At 33.1% G+C, this 14,636-nt stretch overlaps 2 protein-coding genes across 3 annotated transcripts; one reads left to right on the forward strand and one right to left on the reverse strand.

Annotated features, from left to right (window-relative positions):
• Nucleotides 1-415: 415 nt before the first annotated feature.
• Nucleotides 416-7,508, forward strand: LOC105344321 (ras-related protein Rab-4B). The gene is made up of 7 exons (XM_011452073.4): nt 416-510; nt 1,685-1,765; nt 2,031-2,145; nt 3,812-3,874; nt 4,134-4,288; nt 5,591-5,686; nt 6,134-7,508. The coding sequence occupies exons 1-7, from the start codon at nt 495-497 to the stop codon at nt 6,247-6,249; spliced, it is 642 nt and encodes a 213-aa protein (XP_011450375.1). The 5' UTR covers nt 416-494; the 3' UTR covers nt 6,250-7,508.
• Nucleotides 7,509-11,717: 4,209 nt separating this feature from the next.
• LOC105344320 (centriole, cilia and spindle-associated protein) lies at nt 11,718-14,353 on the reverse strand. Of its 2 annotated transcripts, none has more exons than XM_011452072.4 (4): nt 14,218-14,353; nt 13,300-13,862; nt 12,731-12,987; nt 11,718-12,351 (listed from the first exon to the last, which is right to left on the reverse strand). In XM_011452072.4, exons 2-4 carry the CDS (start codon nt 13,814-13,816, stop codon nt 12,100-12,102), a joined length of 1,026 nt encoding a protein of 341 aa, XP_011450374.3. In that variant the 5' UTR covers nt 13,817-13,862; nt 14,218-14,353; the 3' UTR covers nt 11,718-12,099. The 2 variants fall into 2 exon arrangements, with proteins under 2 accessions (XP_011450374.3, XP_034323746.2); XM_034467855.2 differs by lacking the exon at nt 14,218-14,353 and adding an exon at nt 14,080-14,201.
• Nucleotides 14,354-14,636: the final 283 nt, after the last annotated feature.

Raw genomic sequence — 14,636 nt, forward strand, 5'->3', positions numbered from 1 at the left:
ATTATTCAGGGGGCCGTGGCGCCAAGAACGGCATAATTATTGAAGGTTCTGAGACCGGTCACCCCCGGGCAGGACCCCCACCCTCAGGAATCCGGGGGTCACCTAATTGTCACAAGTCCTAGTTTACGCCTTGTTTATGTCCCTATATAATATGATAATATAGTTATTATAACGATTATTCAGGGGGCCGTGGCGCCAAGAACGGCATAATTATTGAAGGTTCTGAGACCGGTCACCCCCGGGCAGGACCCCCACCCTCAGGAATCCGGGGTCACCTAATTGTCACAAGTCCTAGTTTAGGCGCCTTGCGCCTATTTACCGAGGGATATTTTCCCGTCGGGATCGAAAAACTAGTCGATAAGCATATTTAGAACGGAGTTAGTGCGTTGAAGTTAGTGCGTGCTAGCTTGACTTTGGTGCGAGAAACGCATTAAAATTTTCATGAATCTCAACAATCTGCTTCTCATGACAGAAACGGTGCTGATGCGAAAATAATGTCAGAAACATACGGTATGGTATTAAAATTCATCTCTTGTAGGTATCTTTAAATTCTTAGTCGATTATTTAGTGACAAATCTGGAAGTGAATCTACACGGAAGTCGACCACTGACTGCTGTTAAATAAACAAAACACTCGAAACAGCTGATGTGTAGGCTTTTTGTTTACAAAATGTCAATTTGGCACTGTTCGTCTTTACATTCGTTATGTTAAAGTTAGCTGTTAATTACTGTCAATATGTTTATCCATTCAATCAGTAACACTGTAACATGACATCCCCTTGCATATTGATCATCTGCAACAGAAGCAGTGACGTAAACAACATAAACTGGAGCTAACTGTTTTACTGCAGTTGACAAGGGTTAATTTCAGTTCAAAAGGTAACTGGTATACTGTTTATTGTAATGATATGTACTACATGATGTATGTTGCAAGTAAGTGTTAATGATTTCAGTCATAATTGATAATATCTAGACTAATAATTAATATAGATATAATTTATGATGAAAAAAAGAAAAGTATGAGATGAACAGAAGACAGAAATTAGATATAAAATACTTGAATTTTTTAAATTTATTTTCAATACAAATACATCTATACCATCCACTAGCTCACACCCCACTACTCACAAATAAGTTGGAAAAAGTCTTATAACCTGGTACATATGCCCACATCAAAGGGGCATGCCCATTTCTTTGATAAATAATAGTTTTGTAAATATTTCACAATATTATTAAATGCAATACTGTGGTTTCATTAATTTTCATGGGTATCAATTTTCTTGGATTTTCTGAAAACCACAGTTTCAAGGATACTTAATTTCATGGCCAATGATCCTACATGTATCAATACAAAATGTTAGTTGAAATTGAACTTCAGTGAACATTTAATTTCGTGGATCAACTTAACAACAAAATCCACGAAAATTGGTATCCAACGAATATTGATGAAACCACAGTATTTAAGCATTTCTTTTTTGTTTGGATAAAAATGTCTCTTAACTAACGCAATTAATATTTAAATTTATATAATTTATATACTATATTTACTGTCTTGAAATATACTGGTAAGCGATAACTGAGCGAGAGTAAGGATACGTGACAAAAGCCTTATCCTCTTCTCTTTTCAGTCTAATCCCAAATGTTGTTTATTTTTCATATGATTGAATTTATTGTTTTCTTTTCAGATTTTCTATTCAAATTTTTAGTCATTGGCAGTGCAGGAACAGGAAAATCCTGCATTCTTCATCAATTTATAGAAAATAAATGTAAGTGCATTTTAATGAATTAAGTGTAATATGAGTTTAGAAAATGTTCTCTCAATTTTCAATTGAAGATGACTTAATTCCTTGATAGTTATACATTCAACTTATGTTAATATATGCTTTGTAACTTTTTCTCAGTTTTCCCTCATATCAGAAAGTGAATTTTATTAAGAAATGTAAAACACTTACAAAATTCACTAAGTTAATTGTGTAATTAAAAAAAAATGATAAACATCAATAATTTTTAAATTCTTTTTTGAATTTTCAGTCAAGAAAGATTCTAACCACACGATTGGGGTAGAGTTTGGTAGCAAGGTTGTGAATGTCGGAGGAAAGTCAGTCAAACTTCAGATCTGGGACACAGCTGGCCAGGAAAGATTTCGGTAAAATAAAAAATTGTGGTCGATCGACTCGTATTCATGCAGACAAGTGAATATATAATAGCTGTGAAGTAATACTGCTCACACTTAATTCACAAGCATTTGATGGAAAATTTAAAAAAATTCAAAATCCATCTACAAGCAAACTTTAGTAACCGTGACATATTACATGTGAGGGGGAGGGGGGGGGGGCAGTTAGTAGAAAGGTTGGGTGTTTTAAAGATCTTATTTTTCAAAACAAAATGGCTAGAACCATTAAATGTTTGAATATTACGATATTACAATATTAGGTGGATATACTTGATACATGAATGCTTGATATATAAATGTGTTGTAGATTTAGATTTGTGACCACTAGGAGCATTGAGGGGCTATTTACAAGTGGGAGTTTAAGAATTTAATTGAATTTTTAAAAAAGCTAGCTAGTGCACTGATTTATATAAATTTGAAAAAGAATTGAGCATTGAGGAGCTATATTACAAGTGGGAGTTTAAGAAATTAATTGCATTTTTAAAAAAGCTAGTGCACTGATTTATATAAACGTGAAAAAGAATAGTTAGAATGCTAAAATTTTCACAAAATTATACATTATTTCTTTGTTTACAGTTAATCAATATTTTATCAGATATACATTTGTAATAAACCGGTATGTACGTGTATATGAACTTGTATCAGTAACATATAGGTGTTAATCTTACACTGTCCATTCTATTATTCCTTGCAGGTCCGAGTAAGGTCACTAACTACAGTGAATGTTTGTATAATTATGTAGCTGTTTATATACTGAAATTTAATTTAAAACCGTCATATAGATCTACAAAAAACAACATGTACTGATTGCATTGATATTTTTCAAATACACTGTAGATTCAGATCTGTATATTAATATATTTTACAAGAATATACCGTCCCTCTGTTTTTCTTCTGTTATTATTTTCTTTTAGATCCATATTGTCTTGAACCTGTTTGTCTGAGCAGATATTTAAGTCATGAGGTCAAAGGTCAAGGATCAAAATACTTAGGGCATATTAAGGAAAATATATGTTCATTATTTATATGTAAATACATGTACCAGTAACTCTTTCCTTGACAGACTTGAGAACTTTTTTACATTGGTACTTGTAACCCTTTAGGAGTAAATGACCTCTTGATTTTGAGGTTTAAGGTCAAAGTTGAATGTCAAACCAAGGGTACTCTATTTAAAGAAAGATATTGTCACCTCATTGTCTGGTGATGACTTTATGCCTAAACATTTCTTATATTGAAGTATAAACTATCTATAGATTACATGTACAAGTATGTTATTGTATATTTTGTATTGAATAACTTGAACATTTCTTAAAATCAATCTAAAACATTTAGTTTTCATATTACATGTATGTACTGTTTTTCTGATTTCTCAAACTTCTCCCTATTTTTTCTGTTAGGGAGAAGAGAAGTCTCCCTAAAATTTTGCTCTAGGTTGGTCCCTGAGGATGCAATCTGAATTTCATCCTCCAAATTATGTTAGGGGTAAATTGATATCAAAACACATTTAATGTACATTTAAAAATGAAACAAAACAGAATAACACTATACATTATAAATGTGAAGAAAAAAAAAGGTTTGAAAATGACAAATTCATTTCATTGTTGTATTTCTTTTTTAAACCTGGGTCAATTTATTACAGTTCTGTGACCAGGAGCTACTACAGGGGGGCTGCAGGAGCCCTGCTGGTCTATGACATTACAAGGTGAGTCTTAAATTTTTTTTTATCAGTTGTATGCAAGTACATGACTATATATTGAGCATGAGGCTTTCAAATTTGAAAATTTCTTCATGATAATTGTGTATTTACTGTAATTTGAATTTATTTGAAATTGTTATGATACTTGATTTTAGTACTTATAAAAAGTTTGTTTACAAGTACATGTATTTTTGGGGAAGATGTATTGTTGGTGAAGCTGCAGCATGCTTAAAAGATGCTAACAAATTTTGGAATATTTTGACAGTCGAGAGACCTACAATGCCTTGACAAACTGGCTGACAGACGCGCGGACCTTGGCCAGTCCAAATATCGTCATCGTGTTAGTGGGCAACAAGAAGGATCTGGAACAGGAGAGGGAGGTCACCTTCCTTGAGGCCAGCAGATTCGCCCAGGAAAACGGTTTGTGTACCTTCCACCTACCTCACCACCACCCCAAACACACACACTTGCTTTTAATCAAACAAAGTTATCTCTTCAGTAAAACTTGCTTATAAGAAAGTCCTGGTAACAGGAATGTAAAGTTTTTCATAACAAACATACCCAATATCTACATCAGAAATTGTTAGGATACCAGTATGAGAAATGGAGAAAGGATATCTTTTTTTTTTTAAATACAGGTATCCATTTGCTGCAAATTTGGTTCACTGATATTTTATATCTAATCGATGAGCCCTATTCATTTGGAACTTTGTCACATAGTCAAGAGTTGAACTATACTTTGTCCCGAGTTTTTGCTTCCACCACTTTTCACTTCATATTTCAATAATCATAAATACCTTTGTGCTCAAACTACGTTCAACCACTAAAATGAAAAATGTCCAGATTATCTGTTTTGAAACACCCCCTCTGCTGCTTCAGGTTTCAATACACATCCCAAAATAGAACTTACATTACATCAGTCATGAAATAGCCCGGATGATAATGTTGAAAAATTGTGCGATGTATTCCGAGTGAGTTCCAAATGATGAAAAGATGTAAACATTTCCCATTATAAATCTCCGTAAGAAATTTGTTTTCGTTCCAGACCTGTGAACTTTTATGAGTGAAAAATAATAATTTGTCAATGAAGATATCTTGGATATTTTTCCTTTTATCAATTTCAACTGTATTTCATCCAGAGGTGTACTACGTGTATTTTTATTAAAAAATCGTCAATCAGTGATGGAAGTAATAACTTGGGACAGACTTTAGTCAGGACATCCTACATGTAGATGTGTTAAGAAAATACATGTACTATCTGGATTCATCTTTACAGAATGCATCAGTTTCAAAATACAGTAAATTAAAAAAGTTAAGAATTAAAGAATATTTTACAACTTTTTTAACAATTACCTTAATGTACATGTTGTATCGGTTGATGTAATAGAGGGTATTACCAGAAAAATAAGGACAAGTATATAGTCAAACTTCGTTATCTCAAACTAGATTGGACTGTTTAAAAACTTCGAGATATCCAAGTACCGTTATTTCGAGATAATTGAGGAAAAAATGCTCAAAAAATAAGTGGTTGGGACTTACAAATCACTTTGATATATCCATTGTATTCGAGATATCAGTGTTCAAGATATTGAAGTTCAACTGTAGTATACTTTTATATAAACACTAAGAAATCATTCGATCTTTATAATTATTCTCTGAAAGATTTTAGAGTTTATCATTATTGAGAAAAAATTTACTGGTACCTGCACCTTTTTCTTCCAGAACTCATGTTTTTGGAAACAAGTGCCCTGACTGGAGAAAATGTTGAAGAAACTTTCCTCAAGTGTGCAAGGTCCATCTTGACAAAAATAGAATCAGGTTAGTAGATGATTAAAGTACTTGCGACATTGATATTCATGATGCAATATTGATGTTTTATTGACATTTCACGATTTAAGAATAGATAAAAAATTTTTTTATAAACTTTCAATAAATGTATGAGTCCAATTTTGACAAAAAAGCATCAGGTATGGTATTGAAAACAGTATACATGTAACATTCATTGAATATTGATATGATTAGGTTTTAGTTATGTTAGGGTTGATGATACATGTAACTGATTTAACAAGAAAACAAGGCAAAGAAATATTGGTTGAATATTTACTTGGAATGCAAAGATAAGTTGATAAAAATCAAGTTCTTGCAGGCAAATATGAATAATGCTATGCAATCTGTTTCTATTTACCCATACCTGTACATGTGTATGTATTTCTTCCTGCCCGGCATCCCTCTCTAAACTCATCTCATTTACAATTCTTTCCGTAGGAGAATTAGACCCGGAGCGGATGGGATCAGGAATACAGTATGGAGACACCTCAATCCGAAGGATGCCAAAAGAGTCGCTGGGATCCAGCAGCAAGAGACCAGACTGCGCATGCTAGCCGAGAGCTCCCTCCGTTTTCTAACGAGATCTGACATTTTTTCTTGCACACATGTAGCTCTGTACCAACCCATAAGTCATATCAATGCCTGTGTAGCAATTCATCACCAGAAGCCTCTGTAATTCTTGTTCAAACGTACATGTTGCTAACAGCGACATTTATAGTACTTGGATTTCTAAATCAGTGTAGCATGGCATTCTTATGATTTGTGCTACAAATATATACATTGTACATCTGTATTCAAACATGTACTTGTGTGCTTTATAAGTTAAAGTGCTACAAATAAGGTGATATTAGAATTATTTATGATGAAAGTACATGTACATGATTGTTGCTGGAATATTGTCCAATGTTTCCTCCTCTTCTTCTTCTTCTTCCCTTGTTATTAGATATTCAGTGAATCATGTAGAAAACATCATTCATGACTAAAAACAAAACTCCCTAGAAAATTATATGCAATTTAATTTTGATGTTGTTTTTAAAAAGAGTTTGGTTGGAAGGAAAGACTTTTTTTTTATGTAATACACTGATTGTGAAGTCAGACTTTGTAAAAAATAGTTTTGCTGTTAGTGTACAACACATTGTTTTAGTTTATTAATTTCCAGTAGTTAAATAGCTACATTGTATGTATAGTTGAATCTGCTGAGTTGTATACCAGATTTTGCTGTGTGTCTATTATCTGCCATTTTTCTGACAGGCACTTTGAATTTCTTTATAAGGATTTGGTTTTCATTTAGAGTAATAATTATAATTAGATCTATATATGTTTCTGTTCAATTAAGATAACAACCCAAAACTCATGAAAAATTCAGTGTATTACAATTTTGATTATGGGGTGGGGGAGGGGGGATTTTTAGTGTGGATTGGTAATGGTTTGACCTTCCTTTTCAGAGTAAAAATTAGTGCAGAAAAAACAGATTGTAGCAATGTTTCAGTACATTTACCTATTTATCATGCTTTTGTTTCCTTTGTTTAACATTTTATTGTTTACTTTAAAATTTATTTATTTTTATTTATTTTTGCAATGCATGTGTACAGGTTTATTGAATTTGTATCTTTGTATATCTTTCAAAGGACTATAAATTTAGTTTTTTTTATACATTCTGAAATGATTCCAAACATTACATAGAATTACATATTATAACATGATACCATTTCTTGCTTTTTTTCAAAACTGTTTTCTATGTACAATTTAAGCAAGGAAATGAAATATTCCCAAATCTAAATCATGCAAAAAAAAACTCCAGCGTATTATTGGTCTACAATTTTTTTTTTTATTTACCAGTTGAATGATTTTCGAAGGGTGTTCCGTTTTAGGGGTGATGTAACATATATGCACAATGTTGCACATTTCAATGGCCAACTCTGTTTGATTGAACAGAATGTCATCATGAGGATTATGTTCCAAAATAAGTGTTGCAGATATGTTAGTGAAAGCAGTGTGTCTCTTCTCATTCTTCTGATAATCCCATTGATTATGATGTGTGAATGAAACCATTTCAATATTTGTATCTATGTACTATACTACAATTACAAAGGAGGTTTTTTTTTTTGGGGGGGGGGGGGGGGGGGGGTTGAGGGAAAAGAGATGGGGGGGGGGGGAGAATATCACATCATGACATTTGCTTTTATATACATGTATATAGCTTTAATTCAGAAGGCATGTTTAAAGCATATAAAAGACATGTTTAAAGTATATTGGTTTAATATTCATTTGTAATAAATGTTTGGTTTTTAGTTTATTGATAAATCTTACGAAAAATTACAACTAGAAGAATAAGTTTTTGTTTTCCTCTTTGCTTTTTATATATACCTGATACATTATATATTAAGCTTTTGGTAGTCAAATTCATAACATTTAAGCATGGTAAACTTTGCAATGACTGGGTTTTTCCTTACCCAATGTTTACAATGTGTATATAATGGTGTGGAACATTTAATGATTTTGTGTTTTCATAGAGACATTGTATTATTCAGAAAGAAAACTGAACTTTTTTCAAAACTTTTGATTTTAAAAATAATGGGACCAGCTTTCTGTATTTTTTTTATTTATTTAACTTTTCTCCATCAGCCAATTAAAAGCAGCCTTAAATATGCGTTGTTGGTATTTCCCCTCATATAAACTATGCGTTTTACAAGAGATTTCTCAATTGAATTTTTTTTTAATAACGTTTGTGTAATGATGAACTTATTGTAGGTGTTATAGAACATGTCGTATGTGTTTGCCTTGTGCTTTCAAGTGATAATAACACCTTACAACTGACAGGCGTGCATGTACACCTGCAGGCCTGTATAAACTAATATACAATGTACCATTCAAACTCGGGCTTGTTTGAATCCCTGTTGGTTGTTTATTGAATAGAGTTGTTAGTAGCCAATAAACCATATTTAAAAAAAAATAAAAACGTTTTATTTGCAATTGTTTTCTTTCTACTGGTGAGTTGATTGATTGATTTACATGCTGATCATTTATATCACTCAAGACGAAACTCTGTATGGCATACATGTAACCATCAGCTCCAATAGAGAAGGTTACATGTATTCAACGAGACCTTCCTAAGCTAAAGCTAGGTTGCAAATACCGGTAATAGCAAATAAGAATGCATCATACATGTTGAGCCGCCACTTTCAATTTCCCTTGCAAATAGAGCTTTAAAGGGCAGATCTCATTTAAAGCATCTATGTTGACGTCAGTCTTGATTCTGACATGACCTAACTTTTCCAGGTGAGGTTAAAGTTTAAACCAGGTCCACTACCAAGAAATACTGTGCTTTTTTGTTTCATCTAGCCAAAGTTTACATAATACATCTGAAGAGCTCTTATGCTACTTTAGTCATGCTTTGGATTCTGTAAACATGTCATACCCATACCCTGATAGATTAGTAGGTCAACTTCTATAATCATAACTGGGGACTCTATTTTTTTAAAGTTTCAGAGACTGGAATATAGTTACATTTCAATCTTGTTACTATTTTTTTTTTTTGTTAATTTCAGCTCATGTATTCTATATGTTTGATAGTCTTATTTTGTATTTCTTTTTTCAAAGAAGTTCCTGTATTGCTTTCTTTGCTACCCTTTAATGTGAATCACGAAACTACAAGTTTCATGCAGAAATTCTTACCGGGTACTGTATATCAGGTTATTTTCGCCATTCTACACTATCAAACAGTTTCACCCCGTCTTGAATCCGCCCACACACATTTGTTTTTACTATGATTTAATTTGAGACATTGGAATTTGCCCAGTCTTAAATGCTTCGTTGACAACGAGGGCAAAAGGGGCGGAAATAAAACGGGGGCGAATATTTCCCTGTATATAGTATTTAAAACTATATACAGGTATAATACCAGTAATTCAAAATTCATAACTGACTAGCAGATTTTAATTCTAAAAGAAAAACATGTACGACAATAAACAAACCAGTCTTCAACAACTGACTACTGACACATTTCTCTAAAAGATTCAATATCAACAACAATAAACTGTCAGAGGGTCCATGAAACAGATCAATTAAAGAGCATCTCTATTATTTCGTTCATCACTGTGTCATGAATAACAAAACTGTACAGATTCAGCCTATGTATATCACATATATATGTGCAATATCATCGCCAATATGAGAGAATGAATTTCATTTTAGAAAATTATGTGAAATATGAGAGAATAAATTTCATTTCAGACAACAGACGTGTATATTTTCAGTCATATGTACAATGTACATGTATATAGCCATGCAATTTCTTAAATGATTTTGTTTTAAAACACAGACCACTATAACAGTAGCAGACAGAACAAGATATCTGTGAGCCAATGCTCACTAGTGATACCCCCGCTCTGATGTGAATATGCAAAATAAGCAAAGTCGACTTTAACAGAAAGCTGGCATCCGATTGGTACAGAAATATATCCCACAATATGGCATGCCTAAACAAATAGTGTCTTAAAATTTCAAGCATCTGCGATAAATAGCTGCTGAGAAATCGTTGAGGAAAATTTGTTTGAAAATTTTGGCTAAAATAAACAAAGTTCTCATTTAACAGGAAGATGACGTCCGATTGGTACAAAAATATATCCCACGATATGGCATGCCTTAACAAACACTGTGTAAAAATTTCAAGCATCTGCGATAAATAGCTGCTGAGAAATCTTTGACGAAAATTTGTTTGAAAATTTTGGCTAAAAATAAACAAAGTCGTCATTTAACAGGAAGTTGACACCCGATTGGTACAGAAATATATCCCACAATATGGCATGCCTAAACAAATAGTATGTTAAAATTTCAAGCATCTGCGATAAATAGCTGCTGAGAAATCTTTGACGAAAATTTGTTTGAAAATTTTGGCTAAAATAAACAAAGTTCTCATTTAACAGGAAGATGACGTCCGATTGGTACAAAAATATATCCCACGATATGGCATGCCTTAACAAATACTGTGTAAAAATTTCAAGCATCTGCGATAAATAGCTGCTGAGAAATCTTTGACGAAAATTTGTTTGAAAACTTTGGCTAAAAATAAACAAAGTCGTTATTTAACAGGAAGTTGACACCCGATTGGTACAGAAATATATCCCACAATATGGCATGCCAAAACAAAAAGTGTTTTAAAATTTCAAGCATCTGCGATAAATAGCTGCTGAGAATTCTTTGACGGAAATTTGTTTGAAAATTTTGGCAAAAAATAAACAAAGACGTCATTTAACAGGAAGTTGACGTCTGATTGGTACAAAAATATATCCCAAGATATGGCATGCCTATTCAAATACTGTGTAAAAATTTCAAGCATCTGCGATAAATAGTTGCTGAGAATTCTTTGACGAAAATTTGTTTGAAAATTTTGGTTAAAAAATAAGCAAAGTCGTCATTTAACAGGAAGTTGACGTCCGATTGGTACAAAAATATATCCCACGATATGGCATGCCTTAACAAACACTGTGTTAAAATTTAAAGCATCTGCAATAAATGGTTGCTGAGATAAATGCGACAGAAATTTTTGTTACGGACGGACAGACAGACGGACAGACAGACGGACAGACAGACAGACAGACGGACAGACAGACGGACGGACGGACAGACACACAAGGGTAAAACAGTATACCCCCTCTCCTTCGGAGCGGGGGTATAATTACAGAGATTCATCCAGCAACTAATTTATTAAGTTACCAGTCAACATTTCTTCAAGAGGGAGCTCGAAATTTTACATTAAAAAAAAAATAACCATAAGCAAAGAAAAAGTGAAAAGCAAAAAAGTGCATATAAAAAGAAAAAACAACACTGGTTTCATCTCTGACATTCGTACATGTACGTAAGAAATAACTATAAGTATTTCATACTACAATGGAAGTGTGACGTATAAATCTGAATATATCATGTTTTAAAAATAGTACATTTGTAAATAACTTACTCTTACTCTAATTTTTTGCCAAAAAATAGTCACATGTACAATCAATATGTTTTAATTTTTTTTGTCATCAAGCCTTAACAATAAAATAATATAAAAGATCCTCAATATATTCTTGCCAAAAAAAAAAATCTCTTTAATATAAATACTGAGGGTAACTACATTATTGTACTTGCACTCCAAGTACAGGTTCCTAGGTATTTGGCAACAAAAAGGTACAAATAGAGCAAAAGAGACCACTTATGCTGAGTCCACTACTGTAACTGAAAAGCTAATTTGTTAAGTATGGACGGTAACTGCCTCAGTACTGATTAATATCAATCATGTCAACCCCATTAAGTAGTGACACATCTTTCTACACCAACTATGGTATTAACATTAACAAAGAACTTGCAGCATAAGATTTTCCATCAATACTCAGTCCTTGCTCTTTACAACATTTGCATAAGATCTAAAGATCACACTTGACTTTCCGCACCCTGGCCGAATCAATGGCTCGTAACCGCCTGGCGTATTCTTCATTGTCGTAGGTGGGATATTGGTTCTGGTACTCGCTCCTCCAAGCCGTGGTTTCCTTGGCGAGCTTGCTGGAAAAGCTGCTCTTCTGTTTCCTTTTCTGCAGGAGTATTTTCTTTCTGAGGTCCTCTAACTTTTTGGCTCGTAGGTAATGTTGCTGACGAGCTTTCACTGCAGCTGGGTAGATCTACGAGTAATAATATAACATTAAATGAATGTAACTATAAAGCTTATCCATGATATTATTGAAATATAATCATCAAAGTGATCTACAAAATACAGTTATTGCTATTCAAGGTTTATAATACTATGTATTCAAATTCTATCATATTCCAAAGTTTCTTCAAGAATTTTTTACATAAAGATAAAATTTTTGAAAATAGAAAACAATAAATAATTGAAAATTTAGTTTGCAATAATTACCGGTATACACACATATCTCTTAATAAAGATATCATTGACAAGGTTTCTCTAATAATCTGCATGCACTCATTAACAACTTCAAAATCTAAGAAGTCCAAGACAAAAAAATAAGCTAGCAATACTGAACAAACAAACAAACTAACATCAGTTGAACAGTGGACGTTGTGAGTTCTTTTGCTCCCAGTTTGCAGCTCAGTGTCCCCACTACCGTACAGGACGAAAGGGAGTCTGTCACAGGAGGCAGAAGAGGACGGGCGGGGAGAGGTCGATGAAAGAGGTCGAAGCACGGAGGCAGACACAGCTGTTTTAGGTCTCAATGGTGGCTCCCTGCTTCTATCTGCTCGTTTTGGTCGTTTGACGAATGCCTTCTCCTCGACTTGTTTAGGTGAAAGAAAATCATCTGTAAGGAAAATTGTTTTCAGATTACAAAGCCAGGATCTGTAGTTGAACACTGATTAAATACCAGAATATTTCTTTAAATTATAAAAGAGATATGTTTGACTATTCCCATTCACTTTCAAGCTTATCTGAGATATAGCATCATTACACATGAACTTTTATTTGTACACCGCACTTTGGATTATATAAAGTTTGTTAGGCTCTTCTAAATAACTAATGGTAGCATTTAATAGTATTTCTTGTCATGTTGTCTCAAATTCGTTTCTCGAAAGTATTAATTTGTTTAATGGAAAACACTTCAATCTGATCTTACCTGAAATTTTCTTTTTATCTTGAGAGGGCTTTGATTTTCCAATATTTTTATTCTCAGAACTACTGTATTTCTTCAGCTTTTCTTTAGCCAATTTTGTCAATTCTCTGCTTTCTGAAGTTTGCCTTTCTACCAGAACATCTGGTTTCCCTTCAGACTTTTTCTGGTCACATTTATTCACTGTTTCTTTTACTTCTACAGCTTTTTCCTCCAAAATTTCTTCCTTCCCATCTTCTTGCTTATCCTCTTCAATACATTCATCCCCTTCTTCTTTTTTCACATCCTCATTTTCATCCTTTTCCTCTTCATCTATTTTCAATTTAATAATAGGAATCTCATCTTCATCTGATGGTGTGTCATTTCTATTGTCTTGTTCAAAGTCCCATGATATGGGGGTGTGGGCATACTCGAGTTCACGGCGGTGGTGACGATAAGTAAGTGACTCGTAATATGTTGGAATGTTCTTCACAAGGGAAGCGGGACGATATTCCCGTCTGTATTCTGATGAATTTGATACCATTTTTTTTCAGAATATGTAGCACACCATTATCATTATTTCTTTAAATCTGCAAGAAAAAAACTTCTTTAGTTATAGCATTAAATACATTCAGATGCATGTATGCATGCTTATATGGCAAAACTGTTTTTATATTGCATGTTGTGGCTGTCAAAATAAATATTGTCATTTAGACTAGGTAAGAATAAAGTGAGTCTTTCAAAACACATAAACAAATCGTTTAAAATACATCTAAAATACATTTAAAAAGTACTAAAAATACATACATTAAAATGAAAGGAGTACACAATATACGTTTCAACCTGTCAACATTTGCCGCCGACGTATAACCACTCAACACTGTACTAATTTTCATTGTTTAATCAGCATGCAAATTAAAATTCTTTCAAAATTTTCAGAATTACCTTTGTTGCTACTAAATTTGACACTTCATTCTCATAATCTCTTTCCAGTATGTATCAAAAATATCAATAACAGTACCAAAAGTGCATGTTTACACTTGAAATTATTTGAAAGCGAAAGCGGAAGTCGCTTACTTTTTAGTTAGATCGTACATAAAATATTTCTTGTGTTAACAAGATGATATTCTGTGATTTAAAAAAATGAAGTAAGGAGCAAAATTAAAATGGAGATCAGCTTTTGTGACCGATTGAGAGAGAGAGAGAGAGAGAGAGAGAGAGAGAGAGAGAGAGAGAGAGAGAGAGAGAGAGAGAGAGAGAGAGAGAGAGAGAGAGAGAGTACATGGAAACTACTACGAAATGTAACATTGAACAGTCAATTTGCTTCTGACGCCACTGACATGCTGCTCAGGTATTTAATTGAT

Source organism: Magallana gigas, chromosome 6 (genome assembly GCF_963853765.1).
Source record: "Magallana gigas chromosome 6, xbMagGiga1.1, whole genome shotgun sequence".
In the NCBI taxonomy this organism is placed as follows: Eukaryota; Metazoa; Mollusca; class Bivalvia; order Ostreida; family Ostreidae; genus Magallana; species Magallana gigas.